This window comes from Heterodontus francisci, chromosome 6 (genome assembly GCF_036365525.1).
Source record: "Heterodontus francisci isolate sHetFra1 chromosome 6, sHetFra1.hap1, whole genome shotgun sequence".
In the NCBI taxonomy this organism is placed as follows: domain Eukaryota; kingdom Metazoa; phylum Chordata; class Chondrichthyes; order Heterodontiformes; family Heterodontidae; genus Heterodontus; species Heterodontus francisci.
Window position 1 is genome coordinate 88,225,180 of NC_090376.1, and position 12,376 is coordinate 88,237,555.

The 12,376-nt window shown below is 43.5% G+C and overlaps 1 protein-coding gene across 1 annotated transcript in view; it reads left to right on the top strand.

The window, feature by feature from the left end:
- Nucleotides 1–6,551: 6,551 nt before the first annotated feature.
- LOC137371427 (ferroxidase HEPHL1-like) overlaps nucleotides 6,552–12,376 on the top strand; it is a 118,185-nt gene continuing 112,360 nt past the window's right edge. Inside the window, exon 1 of the mRNA XM_068034009.1 lies at nucleotides 6,552–6,797. Within this exon, the coding sequence (XP_067890110.1) occupies nucleotides 6,646–6,797 (152 nt within the window). The 5' untranslated portion in view covers nucleotides 6,552–6,645. The remainder of the gene's footprint in view (nucleotides 6,798–12,376) is intronic.

The window sequence follows — 12,376 nt, forward strand, 5'->3', positions numbered from 1 at the left end:
AAGACACACACCATCCTGACTTGGAACTATATCGCCGTTCCTTCCCTGTCGCTGGGTTCCTTTGGCTCAGTGTCAATTTTTGCCTTAATTTGCTCCTTTGAAATGCCTTGGGATATTTTTCCACATTAAAGGTGTTGTATAAATGCAAGTTGTTGCAGTAAATCTGCATTGTACCTTCTCTAAAACCTTGATACCCTTCTTATGGAATGGAGCCCAATACTACATACACAACACGAACTGATGTCTTAAGGTTTTATACAGACTTATCATTATCATGGCTTTTATATTCTATGGTGGATTGGAGAAATTGGGCTCTGTCCCACCTGTTTTTTAGGTGCAATGCAATAGTAGAAAATGGTGTCTGAGATGCCTATGCACACCTGCAACAGGAAGTGTGCCGGACACCATTTTGGTAAAGAGTTTTGTGCTCATGTACCTAATGAGTGTCGGCAGCGTACAGAGTAGGCAGAGTACAGCATCAATCAGTTGGCAACACTGATTTGATGCCAGCACTGCCATTTCCAAATGCCACACTCCAGCCTATGCCCTGTCTTACTTAACCTCCTACAGCTGAACACCATATTAAACAGCATGAAGGACCCCCTGCAGCACTACTTAAAAGGATCACAAACTACTTATTAATTAGTTGCTGGATTATTTCTTCAGGCTGCTGATGTAATTTTACACATTTTTGGAGCTTTCCTATAATTGGCTAAAATTTGAATCATTTACAGTAAATGGTCTGGTGCTGAAGTACTTCTTTGTTCATTTAAATGCTTTGCTGAAACAAGTTGCTTCCAGACATGGGGGGCTTCATTGGTTTTCCTCCTGGAATCAAACATGACTGGGAGAATGAAGAGAGGCTTGGAGAGTAGGACAAGCAACTAGAAGAGGGTGGTGGAGGAAGAGAGGAGGGATCAGAGCAGCAGGCCATATCAACTGAGGATCTTTAAAGACTAATACTCTGACCTCAACTTCAGTGAGGATCAATGCTTGAGATGTTTTTGTATCATTAAAGAGGTGAGACTGATGTCTGACAGCCACTGCAGCAAAAACTGCAACTTCAAAGCAGGGCAAGGTCAGCATTGCCTGTAGCTGTCGTGATGACTGTGGCTCTTAATTTTTATGCATCTGGTTCATTCCAGACAGCTTCTGGAGGTATCAATAACATCTCACAGTTTGCAGTAGACTGTTCCATAAGAGAGGTCATTGAGACTCTATATCTTCATCACATTCCCTCTTTCCAGAGTCAAGCAGGCAAAGTGAACATGAAAGTTTGCACAGATTGCAAGCTTCCCCATGGTGCTGGGTTCATATAATTTTGTGCACCACATCTGAACTCACCCATTTTCATGAACAGGAAGGGGTTCCATTCCTCTAATTTGCAGCTAGTGTGCATCATAAAGGCCAATGCCCATTATCCTGGCAGCAGTCATGATTCTTTCATTCCGCGCAGTCCTCTGTTCCAGCCTGTATTTGACCCACCACAGCAAGTCAAAGGCTGGCTACTGGGCAACTTATCCATTCTTGACGTGGTTCATGATTCCATTCCAGATCCTACACCCATGTGTACAGCAGGCCTACAATAAAAACCATGCTGCCACAAGGAACATTATACAGCTTACCATCAGCATTCTCAAGCAATGATTCTGCTGCCTGGACCCCTCTGGAGGAGCCCTGCAGTACTCATCTAAGTGAGTGTCAAGATTTGTAGTATTATGCTACATGTTGCAGAACTTGGCCATTATGAGGGAACAGCCCATGTTACAAACTATCAGGTGAGAAGCCGAGAAGCAGCAGCAGGTGGAGGAGGGTGAGAAGGGGGAGGAAGTGGAAGAGTGTAGCAGGAATTGATTAAATGCTGTGTTGCCCTGGAAGCCCTTTTGACGAGTGGTATCCAGAGCCATGATGGCAACAATCTGAGCTTCCAATGCTGCACTCAGATCTTTGATTGTAGCTGTTCGTGCCGCAATGGAAGCTATGACATTGGTCATCAGATGCTGCATCATACAAGGTATCACAGTTGTGGTCATGGACATAACCACTTATTCCACGTTGGAAAGGATGAACTTCAAGCTCTCAGCAAAGCCCTGTGCCAAGATGGAGCTGGACTCCTCCATGATCCTTAACATTGTGTGCAGGCTTTCCAGTGCACCAAGCACTTGGTTGCATACATCACCCTTCTTCTATACCCTGGCCCATCAAAGTTCTCATCTGACTTCTCTGCAGCAGAAATAGTGTGTGACCTTGGCCTTTGGTGAGCTGGCACTTGTGCTATCCTTTCCTGCTGCCCTGGTTCCTAGGTACTTGTGCCCAGTGCCTCGCTATGTGCAGATCCCTCTTCTATCCTAGCCTCTAAAACATGAGCAGTGTTAGTGTTTGAGCTGGTGGCTGCGAGGGTAAGATTGAGTGATGGTCTCTCTTCATCTTCACTGTCTTCTTCTTCTTCACCTACTGATTGGGAAGGTTCCACTTTTTGGGTAACTGATATAAAAAATGGACAAGGGTTGGATTGTCATGAAGGAAGAGGAGAAAGTAAGAAGTGTCTGCTTACACATCTGCAGCTTCTAAATCTGGTCCCCACACCTGTTTTCAAGTGCTCTTAACCATTCAACAGGGACATATTTCTTCTGTCAAAAAACTTGTGACATTTCAGCATATCTGGTGCATGACTCATTTAGCCATCTGTTGGCAGATCTGGCTTTACCACTTCAAGCACTGTCATATCTTGCTCTCCTCAGCTAAAACTGCCTATTATTTCTGGAGGATAATGATAAACCTGATCTCCTTTTCTTCTTTGACCAAACTCCTCTTCCAACTTGTCGACTTTATCCCTCCACCGTCACTTCAAATACTAAATACAAAGAGTACATCTATTACTTTGTCACTAATGTGAAGACTATCCATGTGCCTGCACCCAGAGTTTTGCCAAGGATTCTTTCATGGTCACCTCATCTTCTATCTTTAAGATGCTATGATGAAACTGATGAGGAAATGGCAGGAGTTGTGGATCTGGATGTGTCGAGGTGGTTTTCTTGCATGGTACATGCTCTGATATGTTTAGCTTTGCACAAGGTTACTTTTGCCCTTGAAGAAATAGTTACTGAGTGTAAGACCCTTGCAATTCTTTGAGAAAGCAAATGGAGCTGAGACTGCCTATGATGGGGATTTCCCAGATTTTATCAACCTTTTGTTTCCACCTTACTTCCAACATCACCTTCTCTCATAGCCTCTCCGGTCTGCCTGGTTATGATGCTAAGGCTTCCTTTTCCCAAGGACTCAGAATTTTTAATGATCGTGCTTGTACATCATTGACTATCTCATTTAATGGTCTTTGTCCAAATTCTCTCTGGGAAACAAGAAGAGAATTTTAAAGGCATGTGAGTGACCTGGACACTTGCCATAATCATACATGTGATTATAATGAAAGGGAGAAGTGTATTGTCCCTTTAAATGAAAGAACCTTAACATTTATCAGGAGCCCTTGTTGCAGCCTATGTAATTTGACAGAATGGTTAGTTAAGATGGTGCTTGAGTGTTTTGAATGATTTTCCTTTGCTTAATTAGTTTTCCTACTACGATGTACTGAGAAAGAGAATGATTAATGGTAGAAAATGCATATTGCCATTGGCACCTAGATGTAGCTTTCCTTGTGAGATCACTGAACCACTTCCTGCATGGTGTTGGCAGCTCTTGGTGTAAGGGAGTTAGAACTGCCACTTTGCTCCATATAGCTTGAACTTTTCTATTTTGGGGTTTCCTGTCCTCAGTTTTGCCCTTCTAACCCTGAATTCTGTCCACAGGATCTCCAAAGAATCCTCGATTGAGGAAAAGGATTCCCCCCATCGTGGTTGACAGGGCCCTCAACTCTGTCTGTTCCATTTCCTGCATTTCTGCTCTCACCCCTTCCCCTCCCTCCCAGAACTATGATAGGGTTCCCCTTATCCTCACTTTCCACCCCACCAGCCTCCACGTTCAACAGATCATCTTCTGCAATTTCTGCCACCTCCAGCATGATGCCACCACCAAACACATCTTCCCTTCTCCTTTCAACATTCAAAAGGAATCGTTCCCTCAGCAAAACCTTGGTACACTCCTTAATTACCCCTAACACACCCTCCCCTTCGCACAGCAACATTCCATGCAAGTGTAGGAGATGCAAAACCTACCCTTTTACCTCATTTTCCTCCCGTCCAGGTAAAACAGGACTTAATTCTACTTCTTTCAATTTCAATATACAGTATTCGCTGCTCATGATGTGGTCTCCTCAACCCTGGGCAGACAAACACACATTCAGTGACTGCTTTGCGGAACACCTCTGTTCAGTCCACAAGTGTAATTCTAAACTTCTTATCACCTGTCATTTTAATTCTCTGCCCCTCAGCCTCTCTGTCCTCGGCGTCATACATTTTTCCAATGAAGCTCAATGTAAGCTCAAGGTACAGCACCTCCTCTTTCAATTAGACACATCACAGTTGTTTGGGCTCAACATTGAGTCCAACAATTTCAGACCAGAATCTCTGTGCCCTTTTTTGGGGGATGGCAGCTGTTGGTGATGATTGTGCTTTTCCCATTTACACCTCATCCAGATCCATCTTTTATTTCCTTACTTGTCCAATTACCATCTCCTTTTGCCTTTCACCATCATCCCTTTTGTCATTTAATCTCTCCTGCCTTCCACCTTATTGCAGAGCTTTCCTCATTCTTTCCTGTTACCCCCTTTCCTTACCGCTGTACTTGCTTAAAACTGTTACATCTCTACCTTTTTCCAATTCTGACAAAAGATCATAGAACTGAAATGTTAACTTTATTTCTCTTTTCACAGACTCTGCCTGACCTGCTGAACACTCTCACCTTTGGACTGAACCTGAGACCAGGTGAGGAAATATTTATTTGCTTGTTTTTACAATGTTGTCTTACATTTTGTTTATTCATTCTAAAGATCTAACTGGTAAGTCCAGAATTTATTGCCTATTGCTAATTGTCCTGAGGAGATGGTAGTAAGCCTTCCTTTTGAACCACTGTATTGAACCACAATCACTTGTTATTCTTTGTATTGTTTTTATACAACTAACATGGTTTGCTAGGACACTTTGGAAGTAGTTAAGAGTTAACCATGTTCGTGTAGGCCTGAAGTCACGTAGACCAACCTGGGTAAGGACAGCAGGCTTCCTTTTCTAAAAGGCATTCATAAAACAGTTGAATTTTAATGACAATCTGACAGTTTCATGGTCACTTTTACCAGCTTTGTATTTCCAGAATTTTAAAAACTGAATTCAAAATTTTAAAATGCCATGTTAGAATTTGAACTAACTTTTTGGATTATTCGTCCATTAACAACTACTCTACTATATCTGACTTGCACTTCACTCTCAACTTGGTACATCTTAACAGAGGGAGAAAATACTCTGCTATCCATTCATCTTTCTAACTGCACAGGAATGCTTTTATTGCTCCTGTGTAATATTGTTATATCATCTTAAATCTGTGGCTCATTAAATATAGCAAGCAACAAGCTCCAAGTTGTTGCCAGCATGAGGTACCAGAATATTGCATGCTCACACAGCCCAAGTAGTTCACTGGGTCTGGGTACTTGGGTGACAGTTACTTTTTCATTCTAATTTCAAGTTGCTTGCCTAACTCAGAGTGTAACTAGAGACATCATGAAAACAGGGGGAGCTGGACCACCAAAGCTGTGATCCTTGACTCCTAAGGAAATAACCATGGAGATTCTTGGTGTGAACACAATAGATAAAGTGGGAAGGGAAGTTGGAGGCCACCCCCAAGCTCATTACTATTATCATATGCTTTATCTTCCTTATCTCCAAATTCACTCATTCTTCTCATCTTCTTTCTTTGTCTGCAGTTGCCTTTCTTCTGTTTGCTCCATAGCTCTGTCCCTTTGTAGGAAGAAGTTACGGAGGTCGCAGGGGACTACAATAATCTTGGGGACATTGCACTGTAGCACCTATTCAGACTGCTGCAGTCATCTGAATTGACATATAGGATGCTGATGATGTGCTCAGTTAGCTCCTGATGGAGGTTTGCACCACATTGCACCTCTCCTCAGGCTTTGTCTTCGGGTTTTATTCCGGTGTCATCAGCCTGAGAGAAAAAAATACCATTGATAGTGAGTGCCCTGGCTGGGCTGCTTGAATGTGTTGGCATTTACATATTGAAGTGATGGTGACATGATTCTGTTTATTTTTTGCATTTTTAAAAAATATTAGCACATTTTAGAAGTTAAAATGTGAAGATTTCAAGTTTTACCATTTTTCTTACATGTAATAATTAACAAAACTACCTCTAAGAACAGCATAAAGTTTCGTTTGCGTACTTTTTTATCCAAAAATAAAATGAATCACATTTGAAATAAAGACTGTTACAAAATTGTCAAACAGGAAGTTGTGATCACACTGAAATGAAATCACAGTTCAGCCAACGCAGCCTAATACGTTTCGCATGTCTACAGAGTCAAGGATTGGCTGGCAGCTTCTAAAAATTGCAGCCTCAGCTCCTATTTCCAATCAGCCACATGATGCACTGACGTGAAGAAAGAGGAGGGGTTCAGTTTGATAATTATTTGAACATTTGCTCTGGTTTTGGAAAGGCTAAGAGCACTTAGGGAATGAAGTACGTGACAGAATGGGACCGGTTCTTATTCTCTTACTCTTCAGTCTGTCCGAGGTCGCAAACTCAATAACTCGAACTTACTACATCGCAATCAAAGAAGAGACATGGAATTACGCACCAAGCGGCACAAATGTCCTGACAAACCAGCAGCTGGAACAGGATGAGTATGTAGTAGCTGTTGATTCCAACTGACTGTTTCTAAATCTTTAGTCTGTCATTGTGTCATCAATAGTGCCTTCAAAGTGCGAATCTGCAGTCTTTTTTTGAAGGTGGAGATGATTGTAAATAAAGGAGTTTAAGTACTTTGCATATACGTTTCACCTGGCAGCTTCCAGTTTCAAGATTTCCTTTAAAAAAAAAATTTCTCCGTTCATGGGATGTGGGCATCACTGACAAGGCCAGCATTTATTGTCCATCCCTAATTGTGAAGGTGGTGGTGAACTGTTTTCTTCAACTACTGCAGTCTGTGTGGTGTAGGTATTCCCAAAGTGTTGGTTGGTAGAGTGTTTCAGAATTTTGACCCAACAGTGAAGGAACATCAATATATTTCCAAGTCAGGATGATGTGTGACTTGGAGGTGAATTTGCAGGTGTTCGTGTTACCAATGCAACTTTTGCCCTTGTTCTTCTCGCTGGTAGAGGTCGTGGGTTTGGAACGTTCTCTCGAAGGAAACTTGGCAAGTTGCTGCAGTGCAACAGCAGTGTGCTGGTGGTGGAGGGAGGGAATTTTTATGGTGGTGGATGGGGTGCCAGTCAAGTGGGCTGCTTTGTCCTGGATGGTGTCGAGCTTCTTGAGTGTTGTTGGAGCTGGACTCATCCAGGCAAGGGGGGAGTATTCCATTACGCTCTTGACTTGTGCCTCGTAGATGGTGGACAGTTTTGGGGAGTCAGGAGGTGAACTACCTGCCACAGAATTCCCAGTCTCTGACCTGCTCTTGTAGCCACAGTATTTATATGGCTGGTCCAGTTAAGTTTCTGGTCAATGGTGACCCCAGGATGTTGAGAGTGGGGAATTCAGCAATGGTAATACAGTTGAAATTCAAGGGGAGAAGGTAGATTCTCCCTTGTTGGAGATGGTCATTGCCTTGTTTGATGCAATTGCTGCTTGCCACTTATCAGTCCAAACCTGAATGTTGTCCAGGCCTTGCTGTGTGCAAGCATCGACTGCATCATTATCTGAGGATTTGCAAATGGTAATGAACACTGTGCATCTGTGAACATCCCTCTTCTGGCCTTATGGTGGAGGGAAAATCACTGATGAAGTAGCTGAAGATGGCTGGGCCTCGGACACTACCCTGAGGAATTACTGCAGCAATGTCCTGGGACTGAATTGATTGGCCTCCAACATCCACAACCATCTTCCTTTGTGCTAGGTATGATTCCGGCCAGTCAGAGAGCTTTCCCCCTGACTCCCATGGACTTCAGTTTTATTAGGAGTCTTTGTTGCCACGCTCAGTCAATGCGGTCTTGATGTCAAGGGCAATCACTTACCTCTGGAATTCAGCTCTTTTGTCTGTATTACCACTGAGACTGGAATGAGGTTTGGAGCCGAGTGGCCCTGGTGAGCATCGGTAAGCAGATTACTGGTGAGTACGTCCTGCTTGGTAGTACGATTGATAACACATTCCGTCACTTCCTGATGATTAAGCGTGGACTAATGGGGTGGTAATTGGCTGGATTGGATTTGCACAGTTGTTTGTAGACAGGACAGGTCTGGGCAGTTTTTCACTTTGTCAGGCAGATGCCAGTATTGTAGCTGTACTGGAACAGCTTGGTTAGGGGTGTGGGTAGTTCTGGAGCACAAGTCTTCACTACAACTGGAATGTTGTCAGGACCCTTAACTTTTGTTGTGTCCAGTGCTTTCAGTCATTTCTTGATATGACTTGGAGTGAATCAAATTGGCTGAAGACTGGAATCTGTGGTGCTGGGGACCTCGGGAGGAGACCAAGATGAATCATCCACTTGGCACTTCTGGCAGAAGATGGTTGAAAATCTTCAGCCTTGTCTTTTGCACTGATAATCTGGGCTCCACTCATCATTGAGCATGGGGATTTCATGGCGCCTCCTTCCCCTGTTAGTTGTTTAATTCATGACTGGACATGCAGGACTGCAGAGCTTTGATCTGATCAAGTTGATTATTTAGCTCATTTATAGCATGCTACTTCTTCTGTTTAGCATGCACGTAGTTCTGTGCTGTAGCTTCAATAGGTTGGCACCCAATTTTTAGGTATGCGTGGTACTGCTCCTGTCATGCTCTTTTGCACTCTTCATTGAATGAGGGTTAGTCTCCTGGCTTGATGGTAATGATCTAGTGAAGGAAATGCTGGGCATGAGGTTACAAATTGTGAATGAATACAATTCTGCTGCTGCTAATGGACCACAGCGCCTCATAGATGTCCAGTTTTGAGCTGCTGGATCTGTTCTGATTCTATCTCATTTAGCACAGTGGTATTACCACACAACATGATGGAGGGTATCCTCAGTATGAAAATAGGACTGTGTCTCCATAAGGACTGTGTGGTATCATTCCTATCAATACTGTCTTGGACAGATGCATATGTGACAGGTAGATTGGGAAGGATGAAGTTAAGTAGGTTATTCCCTTGTGTTAGCTCTCACCACCTGGCGCAGGCCCAGCTTTGGGACTTTGCCAGCTCGGTTAGTAGTGGTGCTACTCCACCATTCTTAAAGGTGGGCATTGAGGTCCCCCACCCAGAGTACAGTCTATGCCCTTGCTACCTTCAGTGCTTCTTCCAAGTGCTGTTCAACATGGAGGAGCACTGATTCATCAGCTGAGGGAGGGCAGTATGAGATAATCAGTAGGAGATTTCCTTGCCCATGTTTGACCTGATGCCATGAGACTTGCTGAGGACTCCCAGGACCACACCCCCCTGACTGTATACCAATGTGTCACTACCTCTGGTGGGTCTGTCCTGCTGGGACATGACATTGGCAGGGATGGTAGTGGAAGAGTCTGGGACATTGGCTGAAAGGTATGAGTCTGTGAGTATGACTGTCAGATTGTTGCTTGACTAGTCTGTGGGACGGCTGTTCCAATTTTGGTATAAGTCCCCAGAGGTTAGTAAGGAAGACTTTACAGGGTTGTCTGAGCTTGGTGTGGCTTTGTTATATCCAGTGTCTAGATTGGCGTCAGGTGCTCCGTCCGGTATAATTCTTATTTGACTTTTTCTTAGCGGTTTAATGCAACAGAGTGGCTTGCTAGGCCATTTCAGAGGGCAGTTAGGAGTGAACCACATTGCTGTGGGTCCACAGTCACTTGTAGGCCAGACCAGGTAAGGACAGCAGATTTCCTTCCCTAAAGGACTTTAGTGAACCAGATAGGTCTTTACGACAATTTGATAATTTCATGATCATTATTACTAAGGCTACCTTTTCCCCCCAGTAATCATTTGTTAAGTTAATTAATTAAATCTAGAATTACTTGATTTAAATTTCCCAGCTGCCATGGTGTGATTTGAGCTCATGTTTGTGAACGATCAGTCCAGTAACATAACCACTATACTAACTTTCCTGACCTACCATACCCTTTCAACATTTCAATTTACTGTAACATTGCTTGTCTTTGGGAAGTTAAATAATTTATCACGTTTACATGGTGAAAGAGGCACTGTTGTAATGTGTTTGTGAATGCATGCATGACTGGTGATGTGTGAAGTAATGGCATATGCTATTTTAAAACTATCAACTATTTTAAAAGTTTGATTAAAAAACAGTTCCATAAAAATTGTGACATGCTCCAGCAGTTTACCCTGTGGCAGATGTCGAGTACAAAGTATCCCTGTGGTTAACAGAATGGTATGAAGCTGTGTCTTTGAAACAGCACACCTAGGACTCCTTATAAGCAGCAATGCTGCTTTAACATTTATTTATGCATTTTATATTTTGGTGAGGAGGGGGTTGGGATTGCATATAAATCCCCCTGTACAAGAAACATCAGTTCAGTTTCTGAAAACTGCCCTGCAGTGTGGAATTGTTTAGATTACTTGAGCTGAGTGGTAATCAGTTTGTTCAAATGTTTCCTTGCAACACAGATTACACAAATGTGGTGTAAAGTATCAACTGTCACTCATTTTAAAGATGACTAACTCTGCATTTTTAAGTAGTCTTGTTCATTTTGATGGTAAATCTCACTTCCAACATTTCACCAATCTTGACAAGTCTCTGTACTGAATGTGAGGGAGAATGATTTTGTATGGCTGGTAGTGTCTTCGACAAATTTTTAAGTGTACATTTGAAAACTAAATAGCTGCCGAAAAGTTCGTTGTAGCGCAACAACCACCTTAAACATTCACTTCCTTCACCACCAATGTACAGTGGCAGCAGTGTGTACCATTTACAAGATGCACTGCAGCAACTCACCAAGGCTCCTTCGACAGCACCTTCCACACCCGCGACCTCTACCACATAGAAGGACAATGACAGCAGATGCATGGGAACACCACCACCTGCAAGTTTCCCTCCAAGCCACTCACCATGCTGACTTGGAACTATATAGTCGTTCCTTTACTGTCCCTGGGTTAAAATCCTGGAACTCCCTTCCTAACAGCACTGTGGGTGTACCAACACCTCAAGGATTGCTGCGGTTCAAGAAGGCAGCTCACCATCACCTTCTCAAGGGCAATTAGGGATGGGCAATAAATGCTGGCCTGGCCAGCGATGGCCACATCTCCAGAATGAACGAATAAATAAAACAAGCTTGCACAGTACTGACTAGAATATTTTTTTGGAAACAGGCTGTCTCTTATTTGAAACATTACAAAGTGGATGATGCCAGTGCTCAGTTAAAGGTAACCATGTCCCATAAAACTTAAAAATAATCAAACTATTCCTAATAACCTATTTTCTTTCAATTATTTCCTTCATACATCAATTACAAGCACTACAGATTGGGGGCGGATGCATTGGGGAAATGTAGTATAAAGGATATCATTGTATTTTGGCCATTTGAGACAATGAAAGAATTGTCAGATGAGTTGCACATGCTGCAGGGTAAATTTGTAATGTAACTTCCCTCTGAAACAGCCACACATTGTCAATAGAGCTTCATAAATTGACACAAACTGAAATGAGATTACCTTGCCCCAGATTTTTATGTGGTGAGTTGTTATGATCTGGAAGGATGCCTGAAAGGATGTTTGAAGCAGATTTATTAGTGACTTTCAAAAGGGAGGATCTCGATGTTAGGGGGTAACTGACACCGGGATTCCCACATCGCCTCTTTTCCAGCAGCCCTGCTGAATTTAATGCCAATCAGGCACTTAAGTGGACAGCAGTGGGCCATCCATAGGATTTAGGATCCTGTCGCTGGACATCCCTGCTCTGCATAGCTGTAGTAGTTGCCGCTGTAGCTGCAGCGACCAGATACTGAGGAGCGGCGCTGGCACCCGGCTTAAGTTAGGTCAAGATGGGAAGGGCCCCGTGGAGTGGGGGATGAAGGCCTTTGAACAAGGACACCACCACCATGCCTCCGGAGCTGGGAAGCAGCTCACATGGTTTTTCCTACTGTGCTTCTTGTGTGGTAACAGGGCAGCCCGCTGAATGGGTAATTACGGCTACGGTGGGATGAGGCCCTTAATTGGGGGGTAATTGCCCAGCTAAGGGCCTCAATTGGCGGTGGGGTGGAAAGGCCGTTCACAGGCCTTCCCGCCTCGGACTAAATTTTGGCGGAGGCATGATGGTAGCGTCAACCAGTTTTCACCCCACCTGCCACCATCCCACCTGAT